Source organism: Melospiza melodia, chromosome 18 (genome assembly GCF_035770615.1).
Source record: "Melospiza melodia melodia isolate bMelMel2 chromosome 18, bMelMel2.pri, whole genome shotgun sequence".
Taxonomy (NCBI): Eukaryota; Metazoa; Chordata; class Aves; order Passeriformes; family Passerellidae; genus Melospiza; species Melospiza melodia.
The window spans coordinates 976,049-1,004,014 of NC_086211.1; the positions used below are offsets into that span (position 1 = coordinate 976,049).

At 59.6% G+C, this 27,966-nt stretch overlaps 1 protein-coding gene across 1 annotated transcript; it reads right to left on the reverse strand.

The window, feature by feature from the left end:
• On the reverse strand, nt 1-27,933 carry GRID2IP (Grid2 interacting protein). Its single transcript, XM_063171437.1, has 22 exons — nt 27,816-27,933; nt 24,282-24,533; nt 20,904-20,989; nt 20,111-20,180; nt 18,871-18,965; nt 17,384-17,567; nt 16,551-16,854; nt 15,742-15,753; nt 15,156-15,270; nt 13,883-13,977; nt 13,191-13,283; nt 11,983-12,321; nt 10,814-11,227; nt 9,760-9,847; nt 8,771-8,848; nt 7,714-7,910; nt 6,800-6,955; nt 6,274-6,360; nt 5,727-5,856; nt 3,861-3,979; nt 2,747-2,911; nt 1-2,260 (listed from the first exon to the last, which is right to left on the reverse strand). Exons 1-22 carry the CDS (start codon nt 27,848-27,850, stop codon nt 2,189-2,191), a joined length of 3,186 nt encoding a protein of 1,061 aa, XP_063027507.1. The 5' UTR covers nt 27,851-27,933; the 3' UTR covers nt 1-2,188.
• Between the last annotated feature and the right edge of the window lie 33 nt (nt 27,934-27,966).

A 27,966-nucleotide genomic window follows, 5' to 3' on the forward strand; every position in this document is an offset into this window, starting at 1 on the left:
TCAGGAGGCAGAGGCAGTAGCTTTATTTCAGGAATAGCACATAGGCATTGGGTAGAGACTGAACTGGGAATATACATCGTCCCCTTATCAAATCTTATCACCAGAAGTTCTGGCTCTTTGAAAATATTCACATAAAAATACCAAAGGGATTGGAGTCCTAACTATCTCAGAAAGTTACAACATGTAGCAAAATCTATGTACAGCATCTTCTGTCGGGACAGTTTCAAAAGAACCTGTGGTGGTTTAAATATTGGACATGTTTTTTTTAAAAAAAGGAAAAAAAACTCAACGGAATGCAGTGTGCAACATCCAAAAGGGAGAGAGGAGCAGAGGGAGCGTGGCCCTGTCCTGGACCTCTGGGAACACGAGGCTACCCACTACCTGGCACTTAAAGCTGTATAAACGGAGAACACTTGTGAAAATACGCCTCACTTTCTACAGCGGGGTTTAAAAAATTACCAAAACCCGGAGATCCGAGGGTCGTAAGGTCTCCCGTAAATAACGAAATAATGAAATAATGACATAATGCACCGGTCGGTGATCGCGTCCCGGAGCGGCGGCGGCTGCGGGACACGGAGCCCTTGCTCCGGCCTCGGGCAGGCGGGACCTACACGGCGCTGGCTGCGGGGGGACAGGGGGACACGGGGGCACGGGCGGCTTTTGCACGGAGGGGATGCTCACAAAGCACGGAGAGAGCTCGGGAGCCCCCGCAGGCGCAAGCAGCGGCCGTGGAACGCGGTCCCTCCGTGCCAGGGGCACAACGGGGGCATCCGGGAGGGTCCGGGCAGCTGGGAGAGGGATGGGCACGGTGAGAGGTGGGGGTGCACGTCTGGAGGTGGGTGTGCACATCTGGAGGTGGGTGTGCACGGTGAGAGGTGGGTGTGCTCACCAAGAGGTGGGTGTGCACATCTGGAGGTGGGTGTGCACATCTGGAGGGGGGTGTGCTCACCAAGAGGTGGGTGTGCACACTGGGATGTTGGTCTGCTGCACATCTGGAGGGGGGTGTGCTCACCCAGAGGTGGGTGTGCACGCTGGAGGGTGGCCATGGACACTCCTGGAGCTCCCCGGGATGTCCCCCATGAAACTGAAACCTGCTCCTGCAGCAAAGGGGCTCCCAGGGTCGTGGAACCATTTATGTTGCTCCCAGGCCATCCAGGGCAGCTGCTCCCCCTGCTCTGCCAAAGCCACCCTCAGCCAAGCACCGTCCCCGGGTGCCACATGCACAGACAGACAGACTGACAGCTGTTTCTTCAGCTTTTGCACCCCTCCAGGGGGATGCCCTGCTCCCCCTGCCGTGCCCGGAGCAGCACCTGGGGCTGCAGAGCCCTCCTGCTCCCGTTCAGGCTCCCGGGCATTCTGTGCTTTCCAAGAGCCGCGGAACCGCTCGGGGCTGCCTGCTGGCGAGTTCCAACAACCTCGTGCTGATGGTGCTGCTCTCTTGGGAGGGTTTCAAGGCCCGTCAGCCTCTGGCACAGCTTTGCGCAGAGCTGAGGGCCAGGAAGGAGCCGCGAGCTGGAAGGATCAGACCGGATCCATCCTCGGGACCTCGGGGATGTGCCAGGAGGGTCCTGCAGGGTCCTGCTGCTCTCCACTGCCACTGGCTGCCAGGGGAGGGGACTGGAGCTTCTGGGCCACCTCTGGCGCTCTCTGCTCTGCTGTTCCCCCTGTGCTCTGCCCCGGGGCAGAGGGGCTTGGAGAGGGGCTGGACGGGGCTCAGCAGCATCCCCAGAGGAGCTGGGGGTGCCCTCCCTGCCGCTCATCCCCCTGCTCCCTTCCCTGCTGGGCTGCCCGGGGGCTCTGTGGCTCTCCCCCAGCCCAGGGCTGAGCCCCCAGGCTCGGGCAGTGCCCATGGGGGTGTGGGGAGGGTCTCCAGTCACAGGAGCAGTCACGGAGTTTGGGGAACGTGGTTCAGTGGGGTTTTACCAGATGGACACAAAGCCCGGGCTCGGGGATCTATGGAGGTGGAGGGTGCTGAGGAAGCTCTGTGAGGACCAGGGCTTGTCTTTGTGCCACCCTCACTGTGTCACCCCGTGTCACCTTCGGTGCCTCCTCAGTGCCTGCCCGGCCCCTCTGCCGGTGACCCTGCTGGCTGGGAGCAGGAGGCAGCAGCATATTTACACCAGGCTGGACAGGAGCAAATTGCACTTTGTTGGCAAGGAGCTGTTGCACCTCAGGTGGCTGCAGGCGGTCACCAGGCCAGGGGAGAGGTCATCCTGGGGCTGCGCTGGCTCTCGCCCACCTGCACGTCACTGAGAGCCCGCTGTGGGACACAAAGGGCACAGCTCAGGGGGGCAGGGTGGGCAGGCCCTGGCACAGGTGCCCAGAGCGGCTGGGGCTGCCCCTGCATCCCTGGCAGTGCCCAGGCCAGGCTGGACAGGGCTGGGAGCAGCCTGGGATGGTGGGAGGTGTCCCTGCCATGGGAACATGGGGTGATCTTTAGGGTTCCTTCCACCCCAAACCATTCCAGCATGAACAGGAACATGGGGTGATCTTTAGGGTTCCTTCCAATCCAAACCATTCCAGCATGAACTACCACATCACTCTCCCCTGGGGCTTGGGGCCTCCCTCAGTGTCCCACCCTGGCCAGCTGATTTTTGTGTCACAAAAATTGCACCTCATCAGCATCAGAAAAGTTGCTTCTCACTCAGGCACGGCTGCTCACACAACCCCATCCCAGTCACACCCAATAACACACCTCACTGACACCCACAGGACATCCCTGCTGCCCTGGAAAGCTTCAACTCACCTCAAACTTGCTCATGAATTCCGCAAAAATGCCAAAGAAGGCTTCGGAGGTCGTCATTTTTGAGTCCTCCCCGAAGAAGGACAGCACCTTGCTGAACTCCTCCATGGCCTTGTGCTGCAGGTCGTCCAGGGAGCGCATGGCGGGCTGGGCACTCTCCAGGAAGGACTGCAGGGCTTGGCTTAAGGGCAAAGAGCTGCTCCACGGCTGGCAGGGGTCCCAGCCCCTTATCAGACAGCTGGGTCCCAACCCCTTATCAATCTCTTATCAGATAGCTGGGTCCCATCCCCCCCTTATCAATCTCTTATCAGATAGCTGGGTCCCAACCCCTTATCAATCTCTTATCAGATAGCTGGGTCCCAACCCCTTATCAATCTCTTATCAGATAGCTGGGTCCCATCCCCCCCTTATCAATCTCTTATCAGATAGCTGGGTCCCAACCCCTTATCAATCTCTTATCAGATAGCTGGGTCCCATCCCCCCCTTATCAATCTCTTATCAGACAGCTGGGTCCCAACCCCTTATCAATCTCTTATCAGATGGCTGGGTCCCATCCCCCCTTATCAATCTCTTATCAGATGGCTGGGTCCAATCTCTTATCACATGGCTGTTCCCAGCCCAGCTGGCAGCAGGGAGATGTTGACTGGCACACGTGGAGGTGCTGGCTGTCCCTGTCAGCACAGCTCCCAAGGACAGATGTCCCAGCACGTTCCTGGGGCTGTGCCACACAGGGATACCCCAAACCTGCTCTCCAGGCTGGCTGAGAGCAGGGACAGCTCCCAGCAGCGCCAGGCACAGCCCTGGGCAGTGTCGGGGTCCCTGGGGGCACCAGGCACAGTATCAGTATCCCAGGCAGTATCAGGGTCCCTGGGGGCACCAGGCACAGCCCCGGGCAGTGTTGGGGTCCCTGGGGGCACCAGGCACAGCCCCAGGCAGTGTTGGGGTTCCTGGGGGCACCAGGCACAGTATCAGTATCCCAGGCAGTACCAGGGTCCCTGGGGGCACCAGGCACAGCCCCAGGCAGTGTTGGGGTCCCTGGGGGCACCAGGCACAGCCCCGGGCAGTACCAGGGTCCCTGGGGGCACTCAGAGCCGGCTCCCCTCTCACAGAAGGATACGGTCATGACGATGGCAAACCTGTCCTCGGCGGTGGCGGGCATGCTGTGGCACGCCTTCTGGATGTCACTCACCGTGCTGTGCAGGTCCTTCAGGTCGGCTGTCAGGGTCCTCTGGTTCACTGCAGGGGACAGCGGGGTCACCAGGGTGGGACGCAGGGTGGGACATGCAGGGCTGGCTCTGCTCCCACAGGTGAGGTGAGGTGATGAGCCTGGGCCAGGGGCAGTTGTCGCCCTGATTTTTTAAGTTTTTCTCAGCCTTCTGATGTTGACATTCTTGTAAGGAACTTTCTCACACGCTTTGTGTAAATAATTCATTGTTTTGCATTATTTTATGGAGGAGGAGTGTCACAGACATCTTTTATGAAAAATCCTTTCTTTAGGGTTTTTCCTCCTCAGAAGCTGAGAGGCCTCAGGAACAAAATGCAAACATTGATTATCTGCTGCTGTGGGATGCAACAGGTGCATCTGGGATTGGTCTCATGGGGTTGTTTCTAATTAATGGCCAATCACAGTCAGCTGGCTTGGGCAGAGAGCCGAGCCACAAGCCTTTGTTATCATTCCTTCCTATTCTATTCTTAGCCAGCCTTCTGATGAAATCCTTTCTTCTATTCTTTTAGCATAGCTTTAATGTAATATATATCATAACATAATAAATCAAGCCTTCTGAACCATGGAGTCAGAGCCTCGTCTCTGCCCTCATCCTCAGACCCCTGTGAACATGGTCACAGAGGAGGAATTTGATGGGCTGCTGGTTTGTCCAGTGTCACTGGGGAGGTGGCACTGTCACCCTCCAACTCACTGTCACTCTAGGAAATCTATAAATGTTGGAGTCAGAAATTAAATGTTCCCTTTTTTCACCTTGAGAGCAGCAGGGTGCACTCGTGTTCCTTCATGTGCTATAGTGACAGTCAGTCTGTCTGTCCACACTGCTCTGTGCCCATGTCCTGCTGTGCAGGCTGGGTGGACAGAGAGACAGACAGTCCTGCTGGGAGCAGCAGGTCACCAGGAGCTCCCAGTGCTCACACCCAGAGCAGCCAGGAGAGCCCAGACATGGCAAGGAGCGTGCAGGACTGGTGGTGATGGACATCCAGGAGGGACACGGGACACCAGGACAGGGGGACACAGTGCCAGGAGTTTGGGCAGCTGGGAGTGATGGAAGGGTTATTTAAGAGTTAGGCCAGACACAAATTCCAGCTGGGAAAGCTCCAGGTACAGACCTTCCTCCGGTGGAAATTCACAGCTCCAGGCTGGAGTTTGCTCCTTTATTTATGCACTGTGGCACTAATTCCCAAGGGAATTGCTCACAAACAGCAGGGGATGCTGGGCAAGGGGAATGCAGCTCGTGCTTTGCAGGGATTCAATGCATCGTTTAAGATCACAGACTGTGGAATCATTCAGGTTGGGGAAGCCCTCCAGGGTCACCCAGTCCAGCTGTTTCCCCAGCTCTGCCAAAGCCACCACTGACCCAAGCATTGTCCCCAAGTGCCACGTCCACAGGGCTGTTGAACCCTCTCGGGGATGGGCACCCCTGCCCTGGGCAGCTGTGCCAGGGCTGGGCAGCCCCTCCAGGAAGGAATTTTCCCTAAAATCCCACCCTGAGCCCAGCCTGAGGCCGTTCCCTGTGCCCCTGTTCCCTGGAGCAGAGCTTTGCCCAGGGGCAGCAGTGTGGGGTGGGTGGGTGACACCTCACTGTCACTGTCACTGTCACTGCCAGCTCAGCCCTTCCCAAGGCTCTCTTGCTGCTCAGGACCTTTCCTGATGTGGCCAGGCTCCATCCTGCCCCAGGCAGGCTGTGCAGCTCCAGGCTCACACCCAGCCCAGGGGCAGTGCAGGGACACTGGGGCTTGCAGCTCCTCTCTCCTTTACCTTTGGCAGCGAGCGGCACCGTGGGAAGGTCCTTGGCAAAGCCCAGGAGCTCTGGGAAGTGTTGGCTGAGGGATTTGGCGAGAATGTGCAGGAAGGTGGATTTCCCATCCACTGTCTTGGTCGTGTTCAGCTGCAGCAAAGCAGAACGAGTGAGGATCCCACCTGAGGGCTCACACACACCGGGGTGGGCTGCTCCTCGTGCTGGGGCTAAGGGTTAAACTGCTCATTTCATGTTCACACACAGTTAATGTTCACAGATCAGTGCTGGAGATGCCCCTCTGCAGGGCAGGGCTGTCCCCTGTCACCAGCCCTCAGGTGTCCCCCTGCAGCCCCTATGGGGTGAGCACCTCTCCCACCCGCACCTGGGCCTGGGTGGGCAGGATTCCCACCAGAACCACAGCAGAGCCTCTCTGAAGTCCCCCCTGTGGGTCAGTACAGCCCCCTGCACCCTCCCAAAGGGTCCCAGGGTCCCTATGAGAGCAGCTCTGTGGGCACAGGGAGCCCCCAGCTTGGTGTGCCCTGCCCCAGAGCGAGCTGCTCTCCTCACCTCGGTGAGGAAGTTGATTTTAAAGCCTGTGGTTTTGCTGGTCTTGGGCTGCCCGTTGTTCAGGTAGTTCCCCATGGCCAGCACGAACTGCAAAGAGGAGAGCAGGGCATGAGGGGCTGGTCAGCTCCTGGCCCTGGGTCCTTCCAGCTCCTGGCACTCTGAATCTCTGTTCCCCACCCATTAATGTGCAGACCAACCCTGTCCCCATGGATTTAAGGAACTGGAGGGGGGGTCACTGGCCAGGAGCTACTGAGGAGTTTCATCCCTCCTCTGCAAATGCCTCTGAGGACACAGCAACCTCATTTGTCCCACCTGCTTCTTTTTTTAAAGCAAACCCAAATGAATCAACAGCAATTTGGGACAGCTCATCTGAGGAGGGTCATGCAGGACCTGCAGTGGGATTTGTTGTCTCTGTGCCAGGCTCAGCCCATCCCAGGACCCCAAAAACGCCTCCTCAGGGGGAGTGCAGTGTGGGGGTGCGCAGGGACCAGTGGTGGCTGTCCCAAGGAGAAGGGACCGCTCTGACCTCCAGGATCTTTGCCAGCTTCTTGCTGCTCTTCAGCTCCAGGGAGGCCTTGCAGATGCACTCGTAGCTGGCCTTGATCTCCTCGGTCTTCTCCTGCAGGGTGGTCTTGAAGTGCAGGCTGCGCAGGCGGATCTTGTACTCGGGCACCGACAGCATCTGGGCAACAGGGCAGGGTCACCTTCTGCAGGGTCACCTTCTGCAGGGCCACCTTCTGCAGGGCAGTGCCACCATCTGCAGTGCAGGGTCACCATCTGCAGTGCCACCATCTGCAGTGCAGGGTCACCATCTGCAGGGCCACCTTCTGCAGGGTCACCTTCTGCAGGTCAGTGCCACCATCTGCAGTGCCAGCATCTGCAGTGCCCCTCTGCACAGGACCTCTGCTGCCCTGGGCATGGAGCAGGACTTACAGGTGGCACAGGGCAGGTGTGCTGCCGTGGGATGGGCACTTCCACACCAACACCCACGGGTGACTTTGTCAATGGAAGATAAATCAGAGCTGGGCGAAGCCACTGTCACCAGGGAGCAAACGTGTTGGTGGCTCCGCAGCTCTGAACCAGCCCCTGCGAGCTGCCAGACCCCTCAGGCATCAACTGGGCATCACTACCATGGTCCCAGTGCCACCAGCCCCAGGTGTGAGTGTGCTGCTGGCAGGGACAGGCACACACAGCCCCAGGTGTGAATGCCCTGCTGGCAGGGACAGGCACACTCACCATCACCCAGGTGTGAATGCCCTGCTGGCAGGGACGGGCACACACAGCCCAGGTGTGAATGCCCTGCTGGCAGGACAGGGCACACACAGCATCACCCAGGTGTGAATGCCCTGCTGGCAGGGACAGGCACACACAGCATCACCCAGGTGTGAATGCCCTGCTGGCAGGGACAGGCACACTCAGCCCCCTCCCAGAGCACGGTACCTGCAGCACGAACTGGTCGGGCTCGCTGAGCTTGCCAGGACTCTCCTTGTAGCTCTGGAAGCGCTGCACCTCCTCCCCGTCCGGGGCGTAGAGCAGCAGCTGCTTGATGTGAGAGGGCTCCAGGCGATCCGTCTCCATCGTCATCAGGATCTGCCGCAGCTCCGCGTGCGACAGCTTCAGGTGCGCGATCAGGATGGCTGGGGGAGGCACGGCCCTGTCACTGTCACTGTCACTGTCACTGTCACTGGGGGCAGCAGGGCACACCGGGCTGTGCCAGGGCTGGGGACACACTGCCCGGCAGGACAGGGGGACACTGCCCCATAGGACAGGGGGACACACTGCCCCATAGGACAGGGGGACACTGCCCCATAGGACAGGGGGCCACACTGCCCGGCAGGGCTGGGGACACACTGCCCCATAGGACAGGGGGACACACTGCCCCATAGGACAGGGGGACACACTGCCCGGCAGGAATAGCGATAGGAGCGGGTCACCAACCTCCCCACGGAGTGAGACCCGTGCAGGTGCCCAGGCAGGCACAGCCCTGGCACAGGGAGGGTTTTCCCCTCCCTTGGGACCCTGCAGGGGCTGCGTGGGGACCCAGGGGTGGCTCTGGTCCTGCAGCCCCCCAGGGCACAGCGGGCACCTCACCCACAGCCCCTGGGACCAGCCCTGCTCCCACAGCCCCAGAGCCAGGGGGATCCTGGGCAGGGTCCCACTGAGCCCTCCCACCCTCCTCCCCACCAGAAACACATCCTGGAGAGGCAGCACCATCCCTACACCGCCCTGCTTCCCTATAGGGGTCCCCAGGACCAGCAGGCACATCCCATCCCCATCCTTGCCCAAAAGTTCCCTCCTTGCCCTGCCCAGGCTGAGCACAGCCTGGGACAGCTCTGGGCTGCAGAAGAGTCCCAGTCCATCCTGGGCTGCAGGAAGAGTCCAGTCAGTCCATCCCAGCTGAGCTGTGCCCATGGGATCGAGCTCATGGTCTTCCCCTTTACCTTTCCAGCTCTCTACATCCCACCTGTGGGCCCCTTTTGGGGGTACCTTCACTTACATGTGTTGTAGGCCTTTTTGTGGGACAAAATTTCAACCACGTCTTTCTTTTTAAAGTTTTCAGGCATGAGAGTTGGCTCTGGAAGAGAAACTGAAAGATTTAATCGTGGGTAAGGACAGGCTCAGGTGGCTCCAGCGGGAAGAACACTGTCCTGCAAACATGAGACCACGAATGAGAGAGAGGAGGACGGATGCTTTGCACACAGCAATGGCTCCAGGAATCCTTGAATTCTGCAATTCAAAGATCTCCCCAATGGAGGGCTCAGCTGGAGCTGAAAAAGGCAAAAGGAGAGGTGAAACACACAGAAAATCCCAGACTGCTCAGAAACATCCTACAAACAGTGTGCCCTGAGATGAGCCCCATTGCATCCCAGTGCCAGCTGGGCATCTTGGCCTTCACATGGCAGCTCAGACATGCCACTGGCTTCACTGGAATGCCTCCCACAGGGTCACCACCACTCCACAGCCCAGCCTGGACCCCGCTCTGGGCTTGTGGCACCCAGAAACTGCTCTGGGAGAGGATCTCGTGGGGCTGTGAGTGATGGGAGCTGCACAGGCACAGAGCTCCAGAGCCATCAGCACAGCTCTGGGGACATCCACTGATTATCTGCATAAGGAGTGAAGTGCTGCTGGAGGTGATTTCCTTGGACACAGCAATGTTTTCATGGCTTTTTCAGCATTTCCAGAGCTCTCAAGCACTGGAGCTGCAATTGGTGAAAGCCTCAAGCTGGGTTTCAGTGCCCAATGAAACGTGGAGAGAAAATAGATCATGGCAGCAGGGATAATTAAGGGAGATAATGAAACCATCTCCACCTTAATGATCCACTGTGCCACAGCCACAAAATCCTGAGGATGAACAAATTCATGGCACGGGTGGTGTCACAGACTGGCATTGCCCTGCTGCCCATCCAGTCCCAGCTCCTCCCAGTCCCTCCCAGCTGGAAATGGTCTCTGCTGGCCCCAGGAGCCCTTCTGGGGCTCAGTACTTACTCGTGGGCTTCTGAGTGCCAAAGTGCAGCTCCAGGTCGAGGTATTTGACCATGTCACTGAGCTTGTCGTAATCAGAGTCCTCTCCGAGCTGTGGGAGGAGGAATAGGGGCTGTGCTGGGACGGGCACAGCCCCTCAGTGCCACCTGTGCTGGCACCTTCCCTGTCCCCACACTGAGCTCCTGTCCCCAGCACAGGCTGGGATCACCTGCTGTGACCGGAGGCTCTGCCCTGCAGATTCACTCAGCCTCTGACACAGCTGGAATCCTACAGAGCACCTCTGGCCTCATTGCTCCTTGCACATGAGCCCCTCGCTGGAGGATAAACTGGGAATCACAGGAGCTTCGGGGATTGTTCTGCACAGAGGAATCACTGTGAGGAAGGATATTCCTCTCTGGAGTGCTGGGCAGAGGAACCTGCAGGGTTCAGTGCCTGCGGGACTGGAAGGTGACCCCTCAGCTCCCCTCTGGCCACTCAGGGCACAGGGAATGTGGCACGTCCTGACCACCGGGAGACAGCGGAGGCTGCGAGTGAAACCCCGGCAAGGGATGGGATCCAGCTCAGAGTTCTGCACCCTTTCGTGGCCACCATGCCAAAGGGTGCTCCTGTCTTGTGTCACCCCTCAGCTCTGCTGTCCCTCCACTGTTCTGCCCTGCCTGGGGCTCTCCCATCACTGCTCCACCCATCCTCATCCTTTCACGCTGAAACCCCTCCCAAACAGCTGCAGAACAGATCTGGAGGCAACCCCTGAGGGCAGGGAAGTGCTGCCCAGGATGCTGCAGACACAATCCGCACCTCAGAGGCTTTCCAAGGGCTCTGCCCAGCGCAGCAGTTTGTTCCAAACAGCTGAAGGATGCACGGGAGTCCTGCAGAGCCTCAGCACAGGTCACTGCTCCCCGGAGCACATCTGGGACCCCCTGTACCTCCCCTCGTGCCCTCTTGTTCCAAACAGCTGAAGGATGCACGGGAGCCCTGCAGAGCCCCAGCCAGGTCACTGCTCCCCAGAACACATCTGGGACCCCCTGTACCTCCCCTCCTCCCCTCTCCCGGGCCATACCTGTCCCCAGATGGTGCCCTCCGAGTTCTCCACCTGCTCCCAGCGCAGCCTCTTGACGCTCATGTGGTTGGAGTCGCTGCGGCGGTGCAGCAGCCCGCGGTGCAGGGCGGGGGCGCAGGGCACGGGCGGCGGCGGCGGCGGCGGCGGCGGCGGCGGCACCGGGTGCAGGTGGCTCACCAGGGACTTGGGGACGGGGGCCACGCTGCCCTTGGGGGGCTCGGCCTTGGCGGGGCCGCCCTGGGGGTCGTGGAACGGCAGGGGGGGCGGCGGGGGCGGGGGGCTGAGCGGAGGCGGGGGGATGTGGTCCGAGAGCGTGGAGTAGGTCAGGGAGCTGCCCTCGTCGCTGCTGCTGATGTACTCGCTGCTGCTGACATCGTTGGTGACGTAGCTGCCCTGGTCATCCTGGAAACTCATCTGGGGAGCACAGGGCAGAGGGTGAGGGTGGCATCTTATCCTCCATCCACCATCCTCCCTGATCCTCATCCTCCATCCACATCCTCCATCCTTCTCATCCTTCACCCACCATCCTCCATCCTCCTCATCCTCCATCCACATCCTCCATCCTCATCGTCCTCCACCCACCATACTCTATCCTTCTTGTCCTCCATCCACCACCCTCCATACTTGTCATCCTCCATCCTCCTTGTCCTGCACCATCTTCCATGTTCTTCACCCACATCCTCCATGCTCCTTGTCCTCCATCCTCCTCATCCTCCACCCGCATCCTCCATCCTTCATCCTCCACCCACATCCATCCATCCATCCATCCATCCATCCATCCATCCATCCATCCATCCATCCATCCATCCATCCCTCCATCCCCCATCCATCCATCCATCCCCCATCCATCCATCCATCCATCCATCCATCCATCTATCCATCCATCCTCCATCCATCCATCCATCCATCCATCCATCCATCCATCCATCCCCCATCCATCCATCCATCCATCCATCCATCCATCCATCCATCCATCCCCCATCCATCCATCCCTCCATCCATCCCTCCCTCCCTCCCTCCCTCCATCCCTCCCTCCATCCCTCCATCCCCACCACCCCGCTGTGTCCAGCCCCTTGTGCCACCTGCGGAGCCCAGGACGCGTCCCCTGACCCCTCACGTGGCCATCTCTGTACCCACGGCGCCTACACCAGAGCCGGTGGCCCTCTCACCTCCTCGTAGTCGTTCTCGGGGGTGAGGAACTCATCGACGATGGTGACGCGGTGGCCCAGCTGCTCGCTGAGCGCGTCCAGGAAGCGGTCGGTGTCGCGGCTGCGCGGGGGCCGCGAGAAGGTGAACAGCTTCTTGCGCCGCGACAGCGGCGAGCGCGGCCGGCGCGTGGGCGACGGGGCCGGGCTGCTGTCCAGGCTCACGTAGGGGTTGGACTCGGTGCTGCAGGGCGAGGCCACGCTGCTGTGCAGCCGGTAGTAGCACGGCTGGCTCGCCAGCTCGCTCGGCCACGCCGGCCCCGGCTTGCGGCCACCTGCGGGACAGAGCTGCGGGTGGGGGTCCTGCAGCCCCCGGCGTGACCGTGCTCACAGGGGCGTCAGGGTGAGGGGAGAGACGAGGAGCTGACTCCATGGTTCAGGAGGCTTGATTTGTTATTTTATTATATATATTACATTAAAACTATACTAAAAGAATAGAAGAAAGGATTTTCTCAGAAGGCTGGCTAAGCCAAGAATAGAATAGGAAGGAATGATAATGAAGGCTCTGTCTCAGACTCTCTGTCCGAGCCAGCTGAGCTCTTTTTGTATAGATAATATATATTTTAATATAATAGAGAATAGAATAGAATAGAATAGAATAGAATAGAATAGAATAGAATAGAATAGAATAGAATAGAATAGAATAGAATAGAATAGAATAGAATAGAAATCATAATATAATAAACCAGCCTTCTGAAACTTAGAGTCAAATTCTCATCCCACTCAGAGTGCCTGAAAATTCCACACTGCAGAGGCAGCCCTGCGGGTTCCCTCACCCACAGAACCATGGCTGCTGCCTTGTGAGATGGCACCAAGGGGACACTGCCCTGTGCAATGGCACCAAGGGGACACTGCCTTGTGAGATGGCACCAAGGGGACACTGCCCTGTGCAATGGCACCAAGGGGACACTGCCTTGTGAGGTGGCACCAAGGGGACACTGCCTTGTGAGATGGCACCAAGGGGACACTGCCCTGTGCAATGGCACCAAGGGGACACTGCCTTGTGAGATGGCACCAAGGGGACACTGCCCTGTGCAATGGCACCAAGGGGACACTGCCTTGTGAGGTGGCACCAAGGGGACACTGCCTTGTCCGCACCCGCCAGGCCAGCACCCCCCCGGTCCCCTGAGGTCCCCAGAGGTACCTGCAGCAGCGTGTGGCAGCTCGGGGGCAGGGGGGGATGTCCTGTGCAGGGCAGCGTTGCCCACCTTGCCGCCAAAGCCCCCGATCAGGCGGTTCTCCAGCTCCGCGTACACAGCTGACATCTGGGGCAGGACACAGAGCTGCTGCCATGGCATGGCCAGGCCTGAGGAGCCCCAGAGAGCTGCCCCAGTGACCTGCCATGCCCTGGGGGCAGGACAGTCCCCACAGACCCGGCTGCCCAGAGCTGTGGCTGCCCCTGCATCCCTGGCAGTGCCCAGGCCAGGTTGGACAGGGATTGGGGCACCCTGGGACAGGGGAAGGTGTCCCTGCCATGGCAGGGGTGGCACTGGGTGGGCTTTGAGGTCCTTCCAACCCAAATGTTTCTGGGACTCTCTGGCCCACCAGTACCCATCTCTCACTCTCTAAAGGGGGGCTTCACCCCAGCCCTGTCTGAGCCCCCCAAGATCCTCTCACTGATGAGGCTGTAGGGGACACTGGCAGACATCAGCCTCATTAAGGGTGACTAATTGCCCGGGGGCGTGACCTCAGAGAGGGGCAGGGACACCCTCAGCCCCTGCAGGTGTTCACCCACACACACACCATTCCCTTTTCCTGCTGCCCTGTGCTCACAGCAAGGGAGCCAGGAACCCTCCTGTGCCCACACCACCCCACAGAGGCGGGCAGAGCCCCACAGAGGTGCCCCCTGCCCCATCAATCACACCATTTTGGGGTTGGGTGTCTCCGGGAGGGACGTGCCATCTCCAGCCTGTCTCTCTCCAGGGATCAGGCGCACGGGGACCTCCACGGTGTCACTGCCTGCAGAGGGAGAGACAGAATCACTGCTCTGTGTGTGCCCCAGCCCCACAGCCCTGACCCACACGGGGCCCTGTGTGCTGCTGGGAGCCACAGTGACCCCCCTGGCCCAGCTCCTGGCTCTGGGGGTCCAAGGAAGCAGTGCAGGGCGGGTTTGGGGCCAGCAGACAGCTCCAAGCTGCTCTGTCCTTCCCTCGGGGCAGCTGAGGACAGGGCTGCTCCCACAGCTGGCCAACATCTGCCCAGCCACGGCTCCCCTGCAGCACACACAGCTGTTGGCTGCTCTCCAGGCTCTAATCCCCTCCAGAAGAGCTCCTCAGAGCCAGGGCAGAGGATCCTCCTCCCCTGGGAAGTGTCTCAGAGCCCTGACAGCTGAGGGACACCACAAGGCCAGGAGGTCCTCGGGGAGGTCAGGGGCAGGTCAAGGTCAGGAGCACAGCTCAGGGCCCTTTGGCATCAGCCAGGGGAGATGGGACAGGCAGGGCTGTGTGCCCTGAAGGGAGGCGGGGCTGGGGCCTCAAATGGGGTTTCTGAGTCTCAAAGGGGCCCTGAACCACGATCTCCTTCCTCACATCATTCCACAAGTGTGGTTTGCCCTGTTAATTGGATGGACTCTGGCAATGTTCAGAGGGAAGCCATAAATTTTATCCCCAGAAGGGGTGGGGGGCCCAGACCAGCAGGAGCAGTTCACATCTGAGTAATGAAAGGGGTTGGAAATAACATTCAGCCTTATGATCAAGTGGTCTCTTATTGAATTGGTTCTTTCATTATGGAATTGCTGTCCCTGGATGTGGCTCTCAGTGCTCTGGGCTGGGTGACAAGGTAGGGATCAGTCACAGGCTGGACTCAATGATCTTCCAACCTCAATGATTCTATCATTCTGTAATTCTGTTATTCTGTTTCTGAAAACATGGATTCCCAACCAATACCTCACTGCTGGCTCTGCTCTGACCTCCCTCCACCTTTACCTCCATCTTTTCCCATCATTCTTGCTTAGGAATAGGTCAGGAATTTGTCTTGGGGCAGAGCAGGACACAGCAGGGACAGCCCCATGTCCTAGCACCAGTCACCCACCCTATCCCTCCCCAGTGCAGGGAATCCAGCCCCCTCACCCACCCTATCCCCTCCCTGGGACAGGGAATCCAGCCCCCTCACCCACCCCATCCCCTCCCCTCGCCCACCTGCTGCCCCCTCCTCGGGCCGGGGGGTCCGGAGGCTGCCCCGGCACAGGGAGGCGCCTCGGATGGAGCTGCGGTACCGATCCTCAGCCTCGGCCTCGGCTGTGAGGAAACGCCTCTGTGAGGCACAGCCAGAGCCACAGCTCCCACTGCTGCTCCCCACCCTGCACAGGCACCCCCAGAGCCCCCCAGAGCCCCCCAGGGCCCCCCATGGAACCCACATTCCCAGGTGGCCGCTGGCTCCGTCCCTGGAGCTGAGCAGGTTCAGGGGCTCCTGCCAGCGCAGGATGCTCAGGGATGGGACATCCAGTCCCTTTTTCTATCCAATCCCTTTTGCCATCCACCAGCTCATAGCCCAGGTGGAAATGCAGCCCTGAGCGGGGCTGGTCCCAGTAAACCCTTCCTGCCCCCAAGGAAGGGTTTACTGGGATGCTGTGGAAGGAGCACATGGCCCATGCACTGTCCATGTGCAGCTCAGGGAGGATCACAGGATGGAGGGATCCATCCCTGAGGTACCCAGCACTGCCACAGGGGAGATCACCCAGTTTGGAGCCCAGGGGAAGGACCAGCCCAAACCCAGAGATCTCACCTGGTCATGGTGCTGCAGGGCACAGATACAGAACAGACCAGAACAATGAAAAATGCTCATGCCCAGAGACTGCCCCGTTCACCTGAGACACTGAGAGGAGCCAGGGACCGGCCTGGGGCTGGGAACAGCAGCCTGGGACAGGGAGAGCTGCCCCTGTGCCTGGGACAGGGAGATCTGCTCCTGTCCCTCCCCTGGCTGGCGACTCCTGCTCTGCATCCCTGGAATGCAGCTGTGAACTGCACCCCGATTACAGGACATGAATTCCTGGGGATCCACAGCCCGTGGCTGAGCTGTGATCCTGCACACACAGAGCAGAGGGGCTCAGTGCAAACCCAGCGAGCAGACCCAGGGTGCACAGAGCACATGGAGCACAGCATCCCATGCACAACAGGCAGGATTTGCACCAGGACTTGGGGCTGTTCTGTTTCCTGCTAAAGTCACTGTGTTCCTCCAAAACAACACTGTTTTTACCTTTGCTGGGTCTAAAATTAACACATCTGTGTGAGCAGCTGAGAACAGCAAAACTGGAAGCAATTAAGAGCGCACACACACAGATTAGGACATTTCACTTCAAACCTGCTCTCCTGAGTCCACCACTGGCTTTGTGCTGCCACACAACCAGGTGAGGGTGATGCTGAGGGGGACCAGGGGATCACCAACTGCCTCTGTGTCTTCTTGGGAGAGCAGCACCACCTCTTCCAAGCAGGGATGTTCCTGTGGCATCCCAAGGGATGCTGTGTCACCTTTATTTCAGCTCTCTGATCTGAGTGCTGCCCTTGCACCAGCTGTCCTGGACTTGCTCACCTCTAACACCTGAGCAGCTTCCAAAAGCCCCCAGAGTCACCCTCTGAGGTGCCATCTCTCCTCTCCATCCAAAACTGCACCAGCACAAGGGTCTGAGCTCCCAGCACCATCAGGACACGGCGTGTCCATCCTGGAGCACGGGGCTGCCTCTCACCTGCCAAGGCCTTGCACCCCAGAAACCTGTCCAGCTTTTGCTGGCAGTGCTCCTGCTCCTCGTAGCTCAGCAGCTGGTAGATAAACTGCCAGAGGACTTGCTTGGCTGGGGTGTCCAGCACCGGGTACACATCCACAATGAGAGTGTCAATGGTCCTGCAAAACAGGAGAGGGCTGGGCAGTGAGGGTGACAATGGTCCTGCAAAACAGGAGAGGGCAGTGACAGTGTCAATGTTCCTGGAAACAGGAGGGTGGCAGCTCCTGGGGCCAAAGGCTCCATCTGATTTTGGTGTGTACATTAGGGAAAAGGGCTCTTGGGAGCAGCTGAGCACCCCATCCCATGAGGATAGAACAGCCTGCAACAGGACGAAATGGTGCCCTGGCACAGGTGCCCAGAGCAGCTGTGGCTGCCCCTGCATCCCTGGCGGTGCCCAAGGCCAGGCTGGAGCACCCTGGGACAGTGAAGGTGTCCCTGCCATGGCAGGGGTGGCACTGGGTGGGCTTTAAGGTCCCTTCCAACCCAAATATTCCATCATTCCACGGTCCTGTGACAGCCTCTGACAAAGCACTGCTGGGAGACCAAGCAAGGGCAGGAAAGGAGGTCGCTGCCCCAGGTGTGCCCTGCCTGACAGTGACCCTGGCAGTGCCCCGTGCCAGGGCAGGGGTCCCAGCTGGCAGGAGTTACCGGTGGTGGAAGAAGCCCTCCAGGGCCTTGCAGACGCTGAAACGCTCAGGGGGGGTCAGCAGGTGCTCCAGCTGCTGCGTGAACGTCCTTCCCTGGATCTTGATGCTAGAGGGGAGAATCTCTGCCACCCACTGCAGGGAGGTGAGGGCCGAGGAGCTGCTCGGGGACTCAGCAGAGTCAGAGTCTGCAAAATAAATATTCCATCTTTCCAAAGAAATATTCCATCTTTCCTTGGCTTCCCTCGAGGCCAGTGGAGCGCTTTGAGGGCCACTGGCTGCGTGCTTTGGAGGCTGGAGGGGGTTTGGAACAGCCTGCTCTGGTGGAAGGTATGAGGGGTGAAATGAGAGCATCTTTAAGGTCCCTTGCAATCCAAACCATTCCAGGTGCTGGGGCTCTGTGCAGCAGGGAGCTGCTGGGGTTGGTGTGAGAGCACCTGCAAACGAGTTGGGGCATCCCAGGGCTCCTCAGGTGGGGCTGAGGGGAGCCCAGTGCTGCTCCAGAGGGAAGAGCCAGGCCTGGCTCCCAGCTCTGGGCATTTGGGAGCAGCACAGGGACCCTCCAGCCTCCTCAGCAGGATGACAATCCTGCACAGCTCAGCCCCGAGCACAGGTCGGTGCACAAACACCACCCTGCCCTGCCCCAGCACGCTGGGCTCTCAGCAGGCACTGATCCTGCATTGGGATAACAATCCTGCACAGCTCAGCCCCGAGCTGGGCTCTCAGCAGGCACTGATCCTGCATTGGGACAACAATCCTGCACAGCTCAGCCCCGAGCTGGGCTCTCAGCAGGCACTGATCCTGCATCGGGATGACAATCCTGCACAGCTCAGCCCCGAGCACAGCGTTGGGTTACTGCAGACAAGGACAGCACACACACTGCAGGAAGGACACTGAAAGGGACACCAGGGACAGCCACACAGCAGGATGAGCCCTCCTGGAGAGCAGCCAAGCCTGGGATCCAGCCCGATCCCAGCGTGCAAGGGCCACGTGCCCTGGGCAGAGGAGCATCCCCAGGCAGTGTGTTAAACCTGCTCTGCCCACGGAGGTGCCCAGCAGTGTTAAACCTGCCCAGCCCACGGAGGTGCCCAGCACTGTTAAACCTGCCCAGCCCATGGGGGTGCCCAGCACTGTTAAACCTGCCCAGCCCAGGGGAGTGCCCAGCACTGTTAAACCTGCTCTGCCCACGGAGGTGCCCAGCAGTGTTAAACCTGCCCAGCCCATGGGGGTGCCCAGCAGTGTTAAACCTGCTCTGCCCACGGAGGTGCCCAGCACTGTTATACCTGCCCAGCCCAGGGGAGTGCCCAGCACTGTTAAACCTGCTCTGCCCACGGAGGTGCCCAGCACTGTTATACCTGCCCAGCCCAAGGAGGTGCCCAGCACTGTTATACCTGCCCAGCCCAAGGAGGTGCCCAGCCATTCCCTCCTGCCCCAGGAGCCGGGCAGCTGGCTGGGCTGGCTGCTCTCCAGCCCCTCCCTCTGCACTCTTACCGTTGGAGAAGCTGACAATGCCCTCTTCCACCACCAAGGTGGGCATGGCCCCGCTGCCCTGCAGCATCGACACCACCTTGTCATGGGAGCAGTTCCTGCAGCACAGAGAGCTTGGTCAGAGCTGCCCAGGGCAGCAGGGAGCACACGCAGCTGGCAGCTCCTTCCTCTGTCTGGGAAAGCCTCCTGGTGCTGCTCAGAGCCCCTCTGTGATCCCCTGGATTCTCTCCACCTGTGCTGCCCCAAGGCAGAGCCTGGCTCCTGCCCCACGAGTGGGCACCAAGGAATAACCATGGCGATGCCTGTGCCCACCCTGAGGAGTGCCACGGCAGAGTTAGGCTGCACCCAGACCCAGAAAATGATTTTTCCTTTAAATAACACAGCGCTGCAGGTCTGTCCTCACCTGCCCTAATTCTGCGTGAGAAGAAAAGGCAAGGGGAACATGAAGTGTAATTTTGTAGGTGAGAAAATCTCGGGATGCCCTTGGAGAAGGGCATGGGCCAGGCTGGGACAATGCCTGCCAAAAGCAGGGCTCAGAGGACAATCCTCAGCCCGGTCTCCTTTTCCTGGCAGTGCTGCATCAGCCAAGAGTTCGCTGGATCAGCTGAAACGTGAGAACCCGAGCCCTGACAGAAGCAGCATCGCTTTAACCTTTAAATATTCATCACTCTCTCTTGTCCTGCAGCCTCCTCTCACCCTTTGCTCTTGGTTTTTATGCAGAAAGACACCCCCAAGGACACAGCACGGGTGAGGGGCACAAGTCCCTCTGGTCCCACTGCTTTGGTGCACAAACACACAGAATTAAATTCTAGGTACAAATGGGATTCCCACCTCACTTTAAGTTTATGACTTTAAGTTGACGTTGTGGGAGTGACTCCTGTGCTGGATGGGGCTCTGCTGCTCTCCAAAGCAGAACCCCAGGTGTTTAACACCTACAGATTAACTCAGAGTGCCTGAAACTGGGGACGGGGGTGGGCTGCAGTCAGAACCAGGCTGTATAACCTGTCCTGCACAGAGAACCCAGAGGCGGAGCAGGGCTGGAGAAAATGCTCCTTTAGAGCCAGGTGTTGTACAGCAGCACCAAAGGGGCTGTCCCCAGCTGTCCCCTCAGGGCAAATCACGGCAGCACACGGGGACAGGACCAGCAGCTCCCATTCCCCCTGCCCAAGGGTGACCCCAGAAAACACAAAACCAGGGTGTGCCCAGCCCCTGCCCAGCCCCAGGTGCCCTGCCCAGCTCGTACCTCATGTCCAGGCCGTTGAGGAACAGGATCCTGTCTCCAGCTTTGAGCGCAGCCTTCTCCGCCGGGCTCCCTGGGGGCACAAAGGGGCTCCAGCTGCAGATCCCCTGCCTGGGATGGGCACCCAGGGGCATCCCCAGGCAGGGCACCCCTGCACCTGGCTGGGCTGGGCGGGCTGGGACCCTTCACCCAGCTGGGTGCAGCCCTGGTGCATGTCAGGATGGTCACTGAACACATTTCCCTATTCTCCCAACAAGGAGTGTGTGTCACTGACATATTTTCTGAAAAATCCCTTTGCCAGGGTCCTTTCTCCTGAGAAGCTGGGAAGCCTCAGCTCCTCCATGTTTTGCTGCTTTGGAATGTGATCTGGAGAATTGTTTACCCAGCATGTGAATTGTTTTTAATTAATGGCCAATCACGCTGGCTGTGTCATACTGTCTGGTCAGTCACAAGATTTTATTATTCATTCCTTTCCAGCTTTCTGATGTCTCCTTTCTCTTTCTTTAGTACAGTTTTAATATATAATTTTCTTTTAATATAATATATATCATAAAATAATAAATCAGCCTTCTGAAACATGGAGTCAAGATTCTCATCTCTTCCCTCGTCCTGGGGACCACCACAGGAGTGGATAAAGCCAAACCAAATTGTACCAAAGGTGCTCATTATTCCACTGGAAAAACTCCATCACTGAGCCTTGGGAGAGTCCCTTTGGCTCTTTCCTAGCAAACAGCACTCCACATTTGGAGCTCAGAGCAGAGATGAGTCCCTGGTGCCCCAAATCTGGTGTTCCTACCTGGCAGGACGGACTCGATCCACACCGGGGCATGGCCGCGGAGGGTGAAGCCAAAGCTCCTGTTGCCTTTATAAACTCGCACGGTTCTGGGGTGGAAAAGGCAAACAGGATGTCAGAGCACAAGATCCAGCCCTTGTTTCCTTCCCCAGCCCCTCCACAACCCTGTTAGCCCAGGTTCTCCTGAGTGCCCAAGTCTCCAACACTCCCAATGCCCCCTTTGATACCAAAGTGTTTTTCAAAGGTGGTCTCAAAGTGCAATATGGGATAAATATATAGATTTAAAGAATAAATATATGTGTAAGAGCTAACAATCATCTGGTTCCACCCCCCCATGACAGGGAGTAGGAATTGGATGATCTTTAAGGGCTCTTCCAACACAAACCAGCTTGTGATTCTTTATTACAGAGAATTAGAGAGACAATGTGCTTCAGGGAGCAAAGGTCTCCAAGGCTGATGAGAGAGGAATTAAATTCCTCCAGGAAATTTTGGAAGGAGCATTAGGAAATCTCCCTGCTGGGAGGCAGACTGGAGCTGGGGGCTGTTCCTGCAGGGACCTGGGGAAGGCAGCATTGCTGAGATCACTTCCAGCCAGCGGGATCCTGTGCTGGCAGGGAGGGACACTGGGCTGGGAGCGCATTTGGGACCAGCCACAGGGAAGATCAGCCTGGCAGGAAGGTGGGCAAGAGCCTGGATGCCCTGGATGCTCTCAGGCTGGCAGCAGGGTGGGCAGGAGCGTGGATGCTCTCAGGCTGGCAGCAGGGTGGGCAGGAGCCTGGATCCCTGCTCTGCTGCCAGCTGGGTGGGGCAGGGTCTGCAGGAGCTCCCTGCCCTCGGGCACTGCAGTCTGGCCATCTGGGCACGGAGGGAAGTGGGTTAATCCCTGTGCTGTGGGACAATCCCTGTGCTGGGGATTGTGCTGCCTTCCTCCCACAGCACACAGACACCTGCTGGGGCAGGGCAGGGCCAGGCACCCACTCAAATCAAGGAATTCCAGGGTTGGAAAAGACCTTTCAGGTTATGGAACCCACGTGCCAAGCCAGCACCACCCCGTGCTCAGCACTGCCCCATCTCCTCGAGTGCCATATTCACATTTCCCCAGCATTTCTGGGGTGAGGACTCCAGCCCTGCCCTGTGACAATGCCTGACAGCCCCTGTGTGAAGGAATTTCCCTGATATCCAAACTAAACCTGCCCTGCTGCAACTTGAGGCCATTTCCTCTCATCCTGTCACGCGTTACGTGGGGAAAGAGACCAACCCCAACCTGGCTCCATCCTCCTTCCAGCCTGCTCTGTGCCCTGAACCCTGCTGGCACAGCCAGGAATCCTGGCACAGCTGGGCACCCCAAATCCTGCTGGCACAGCTGGGTACCCCAAATCCTGCTGGCACAGCTGGGTGCCTCCAATCCCGCTGGCACAGCTGGGCACCCTGAATCCTGTTGGCACAGCTGGGCATCCTAATCTTGCTGGCACAGCCGGGCACTCCGGATCCTGCTGGCACACCCTGCATCCCAGTCAGCGAGGAGCAAACATCCCCTCTCAGCCTGCAGGTGCCACCCCAGCTGCTGACACAGCTCGTACAGCCAGCCCTGCAGAGCTGAGGGGACACAGAGCTGGGACAAGGGGCACAAAGCTGCCCAGCCTTCCAGAGGGAGAGATCCTGGTTCACTATGGCCCCAGGGGATCTGCACACTGAGCGCCCTTCCCGCACTCCATCCCGCACTCCATCCATCCCGCACTCCATCCATCCCACACTCCATCCATCCCGCACTCCATCCATCCCACACTCCATCCATCCCGCACTCCATCCATCCCGCACTCCATCCCGCACTCCATCCATCCTGCACTCCATCCTGCACTCCATCCATCCTGCACTCCATCCATCCCACACTCCATCCATCCCGCACTCCATCCTGCACTCCATCCCTCACTCCATCCATCCCGCACTCCATCCTGCACTCCATCCATCCTGCACTCCATCCATCCCGCACTCCATCCATCCCACACTCCATCCTGCACTCCATCCCTCACTCCATCCATCCCGCACTCCATCCATCCCTCACTCCATCCCACACTCCATCCATCCCACACTCCATCCATCCCGCACCCCATCCCACACTCCATCCATCCCACACTCCATCCCGCACTCCATCCATCCCGCATTCCATCCTGCACTCCATCCATCCCGCACTCCATCCATCCCACACTCCATCCATCCCACACTCCATCCATCCCACACTCCATCCATCCCACACTCCATTCCACACTCCATCCATCCCACACTCCATCCATCCCGCACCCCATCCATCCCGCACTCCATCCATCCCGCACTCCATCCATCCCACACTCCATCCATCCCACACTCCATCCCGCACTCCATCCATCCCACACTCCATCCATCCCGCACCCCATCCATCCCGCACTCCATCCATCCCGCACTCCATCCATCCCGCACTCCATCCATCCTGCACTCCATCCATCCCGCACTCCATCCATCCCGCACTCCATCCATCCCGCACTCCATCCTGCACTCCATCCATCCCGCACTCCATCCATCCCACACTCCATCCATCCCGCACTCCATCCATCCCGCACTCCATCCATCCTGCACTCCATCCATCCCGCACTCCATCCATCCCGCACTCCATCCATCCTGCACTCCATCCCGCACTCCATCCATCCCGCACTCCATCCATCCCACACTCCATCCCGCACTCCATCCATCCCACACTCCATCCCGCACTCCATCCATCCCACACTCCATCCATCCCGCACCCCATCCATCCCGCACCCCATCCATCCCGCACTCCATCCATCCCGCACTCCATCCATCCTGCACTCCATCCATCCTGCACTCCATCCATCCCGCACTCCATCCATCCTGCACTCCATCCATCCTGCACTCCATCCATCCCGCACTCCATCCATCCCACACTCCATCCATCCCACACTCCATCCATCCTGCACTCCATCCATCCCGCACTCCATCCATCCCACACTCCATCCATCCCGCACTCCATCCATCCCACATCCCATCCATCCCGCACTCCATCCATCCCGCACTCCATCCATCCCACACTCCATCCCGCACTCCATCCATCCCACACTCCATCCCACACTCCATCCATCCCACACTCCATCCATCCCGCACTCCATCCATCCCGCACTCCATCCATCCCACATCCCATCCATCCCACACTCCATCCATCCCACACTCCATCCATCCCGCACTCCATCCATCCCACATCCCATCCATCCCACACTCCATCCATCCCACACTCCATCCATCCCACACTCCATCCCGCACTCCATCCATCCCACACTCCATCCATCCCGCACCCCATCCATCCCGCACTCCACCCCAAAGCCAGCAGGGCGGTACCTGCGGGCAGCCCCCGAGGCCACGTTGCTGCTGACGAGCGAGGAGGTTTTGCGGAGGCTCTTGCTGAGCTCCTCGTGGCTGCGGGGCACGGAGCTGGCGCGGGTGGACACGAGCAGCCGCTCCTGCTGGTCCTCGCTGCGGCTGCGGCGCAGGCGGTTGCCGTGCTCGCTGCGGGAGCGGCACAGCTTGCTGATGAGGCTCTGCGACACCACCTCGTCAAAGCGCTGCCGGTGCTTCTTGGGGATGAAAATCCTGGGGAACGAGGCGAGGGAGGGGAGTGAGGAGCGGGGCACGGGCAGGTGGGCACAGAGCTGCAGGTGCGGGCAGGTGGGCACAGAGCTGCGGGTTCAGGCAGGTGGGCACAGAGCTGCGGGTCTGGGCAGGTGGGCACAGAGCTGTGGGTGCGGGCAGGTGGGCACAGAGCTGGGGGTTCAGGCAGGTGGGCACAGAGCTGCGGGTCTGGGTGTCCCTGTGAGGGAAAGAGCTGAACTCCTCATGTGAGCCTGGCCTCAGTCCTCACAGAGCTGAGAATGACGGGGCTGGGGACACCGAGGGTGCTGGGGACACCGGGACCTGACTGACTGCTGCCACCTGCATCTCTTCCTTCCATGCAGAGCTCAGCTGGAGCAATGATGATGTTGGAACCTTCCCCCAGTCCCACTCCTGGTACCCCAAAGCGCTGCCCCCATCTCTTGTCCCAAACTCTGCTCTCCTGGGCTCCAGCCGTGAATATTCCCTCATTCCAGCTCCCTCCACAGCCAGGCAGAGCCTGGTGGCCCTTGGGAGATGACGGTGCTGCAGAGACGGGCACGGCGATGCCACAGGCAAGGGGACAGCCCTGGTACTCGCTCTGTTTGGGGTCACCTCCCCTCTGCCTGGTAGGAGCAGCCCGGTGCCCCTTGTGCCCCTGCAGGGATGCCCAGGACACTCAGAGGATGCTCAGGGAGTGCACAGCAGGATCCCAGGAGGGAGGAGGAGGAGGCACCGCTCCCACCTGGGCCCAGGTGAGCTCCATGACCCGGCAGACCCTTCACCTTCTCCTTCTGCCTCACAGCAGGCAGAGGCGACACCTGCTCAGGATTCAGGGCTTCTGGAGGAGCCGGCGCCTCCGAGCGTTTCTATAGCAACTCCTGCAGCTGCGGCTCGTTCGCACAGAACCATCCCGAGAGCTCCGGCAGCGCCGCTTCCTTAGCACCGAGGGGTGTGAGGGGAGCGGGGCCGGCGTGATCACAGTTCCAAGGGCGGTATCACAGCCCCGAGGGTGTTATCACAGCCCCAGGGGTGTTATCACAGCCCCAGGAGTGTCGGCACACCTCAGCCCGGCTGCCTGGGGACCACGGGTCCCACCTGAGCAGCGACTGGGCCAAACTGGTGCCACAGGAGCCGCTCAGAGGGGCAGCACCCAGGACACAGCCGGGGCTGGCAGGGCATCCCACAGGGCTCCCTCGGGCAGCTGCACCACGGGAACACAAAATCCTGGGTGGAGACAGGAGGAGAGGCTCCAAATCCCAAACCTACCGCGACCAGGACATCTCTGTTTCCCCCAGCCAAAGGCAGAGCTTGGAACAAGAGCTGGTGCAGGAGACAGAGCACGAGGCACCCAAAGCTGGCAGATGCTCACGCAGAGCATCTGGTGACAATTTAAAACAAGTAACAAAACACATTGGTGCGATTCCCAGGTGATTTGGGATTAAGCAGCAACTAGAGAAGAGTGACATTTTGCTAATAAATAGTTCGGCCTGTGGGACACAGGAGGATGTGAGTCCCCCAAGCTTCTGCTCCAGGCTGGGCACCCACCAGGGAGAAGTCCGGGTTCCTCACGGGCAAAATGAGCACAATCCCATTTAATTGGCCAAATTACATCTGCTCGTTCCAGCAGAGCTGTCCCACTTTACAGCAGCCTCTGCTTCAGCCCTGGGCTGAGGAGCTCAGCCCCAGACCCAGCCCAGGACCTGGCCCTGGCACTGCCCCAGGACTGGCTCAGAGCTGGGGCACAGCAGGGCCCAGGCAGGAGAGACCCCACTCACTGCTACAAACAATCCCACCAGAGCAGGCAAAACCATTTCTGTGGCTGTTCCTCAGTGTCCTGCCATCCCCCAGGGCAAACCTGCCTTTGGGCACTGCCATGGCACCAAGGAGCAGTGCCCAGCTGGGGTTTCCCTCTGCCAGCAAACCCCACTGGGATTCACAGGGCAGGGATGTGCCCACGCTGTCTATGGAGGTCAGGCAGGGCCAGGGTGCTACAGTGCTGGCTTTGTGCCTTCCTCTTCCTCCTCCTCCTCCTCCTGGGGTGCTCCAGGTCAGCCCCAGCTCTGTTTCCTGTTGGACAGGGATGGGAAAGGCACCCCCATCTTGAGCCCTGTGCCCACTCCCATGCCCGGTGCCACTGAGGGCACCAGCCCTCCTCTGCAGCAGCTTTGCACTCACTTGGGAGAGCTCAGTCTGCTCGAACACATGGATGTGAATTCAGGGCATTTTCCAGGCCAGGAAAAGTCCCAGATGCTCTGGGCTGCTGCACCTTCACCCCACCCCCAGAGCAGCCTGGCCAGGATGGTGGCAGAGTGGCGCTGTGCCCGTCCCCTGCCCTCAGCTCCTCAGGACTCCCCCTTTGGTATCTCCCAGCCCGTGCCACAGCTGCCAGGTGGGTCACTGGGCACCCAGCACTGGGCAGGCAGTCCTGCTCCTGCAGCCCACCCTGCTGGGAGCTGCCTGCCCATTCCAGCCAGCCCCTGTGCCACACACACATGTCCTGCGAGGGACACCGACCTGTCCTGGCCAGTCCCTGTGCCACACACACATGTCCTGCCACACACACGTGTCCTGCAAGTCCCTGTGCCACACACATGTCCTGCCACACGCACATGTCCTGTGAGCCCCTGTGCCACACGCACATGTCCTGCCACACGCACATGTCCTGCCACACACACATGTCCTGCCACACGCACATGTCCTGCCAGCCCCTGTGCCACACACATATGTCCTGCGAGGGACACCGACCTGTCCTGGCCAGCCCCTGTGCCACACGCACATGTTCTGCCACACACAAACATCCTGCCAGCCCCTGTGCCACACACAGCCGTGTCCTGCAGGGCACACCGAGCTGTCCCGGCCGGTCCCACCCCGCATGGCGGTGCCGGGGCTCAGCGGGACAGGACGTGACCCCGGGGACAGCAGGGCCGGCTCCAGCCTGTCCGGGGCCGGTGAAGCTGCCACAAGTTTGCCCAGCCGGGGGAGCGAGGGGACACCGAGCCCCGCTCCATCCCACGCCAGCCCCTCATCCTCATCCTCATCCTCATCCTCATCCTCATCCTCATCCTCATCCTCATCCTCATCCCCCGGGCTGCCCTGCAGGGCTGGAGCCAGAGCGGCCCCACTGGGGCTCTGCCCACCGCTCCCACCCCAATTCCCATCCCAGCACCGGTGCCAGGGCTGTCCCGGGACACAGCGGGGTCCCCAGCCCCCAGAGGCAGCCGAGCCACCCAGGGACACCCGTGGGGGCTCCGCGAGCACCGCCAGCGCAGCGGGGACACGTACCGAAAATGCCGCGAGAAACTCCGGTCCTTTCCCATTTGTCGGGGTGCGGCGGCAACGAAAGGGAGACGCTTCAGATCCTCATGCAGCTGAGCCCCGGCTCACGCCCACGGTGCCAGCCGGTGTGGCACCCCCGCCGTGCCCGGGCACCGGC

Excerpts from the sequence above, each read along its gene's own strand:
- GRID2IP (XM_063171437.1), bottom strand. The coding sequence starts at position 27,850 with ATGGGAAAGGACCGGAGTTTCTCGCGGCATTTTCG. Across the intron at positions 18,966-20,110 it reads CTCAACGGCCTGGACATGAG|GAACTGCTCCCATGACAAGG; the intron begins GTACGAGCTGGG and ends TCTGTGCTGCAG. Across the intron at positions 11,228-11,982 it reads CCGAGAACGACTACGAGGAG|ATGAGTTTCCAGGATGACCA; the intron begins GTGAGAGGGCCA and ends TGTGCTCCCCAG.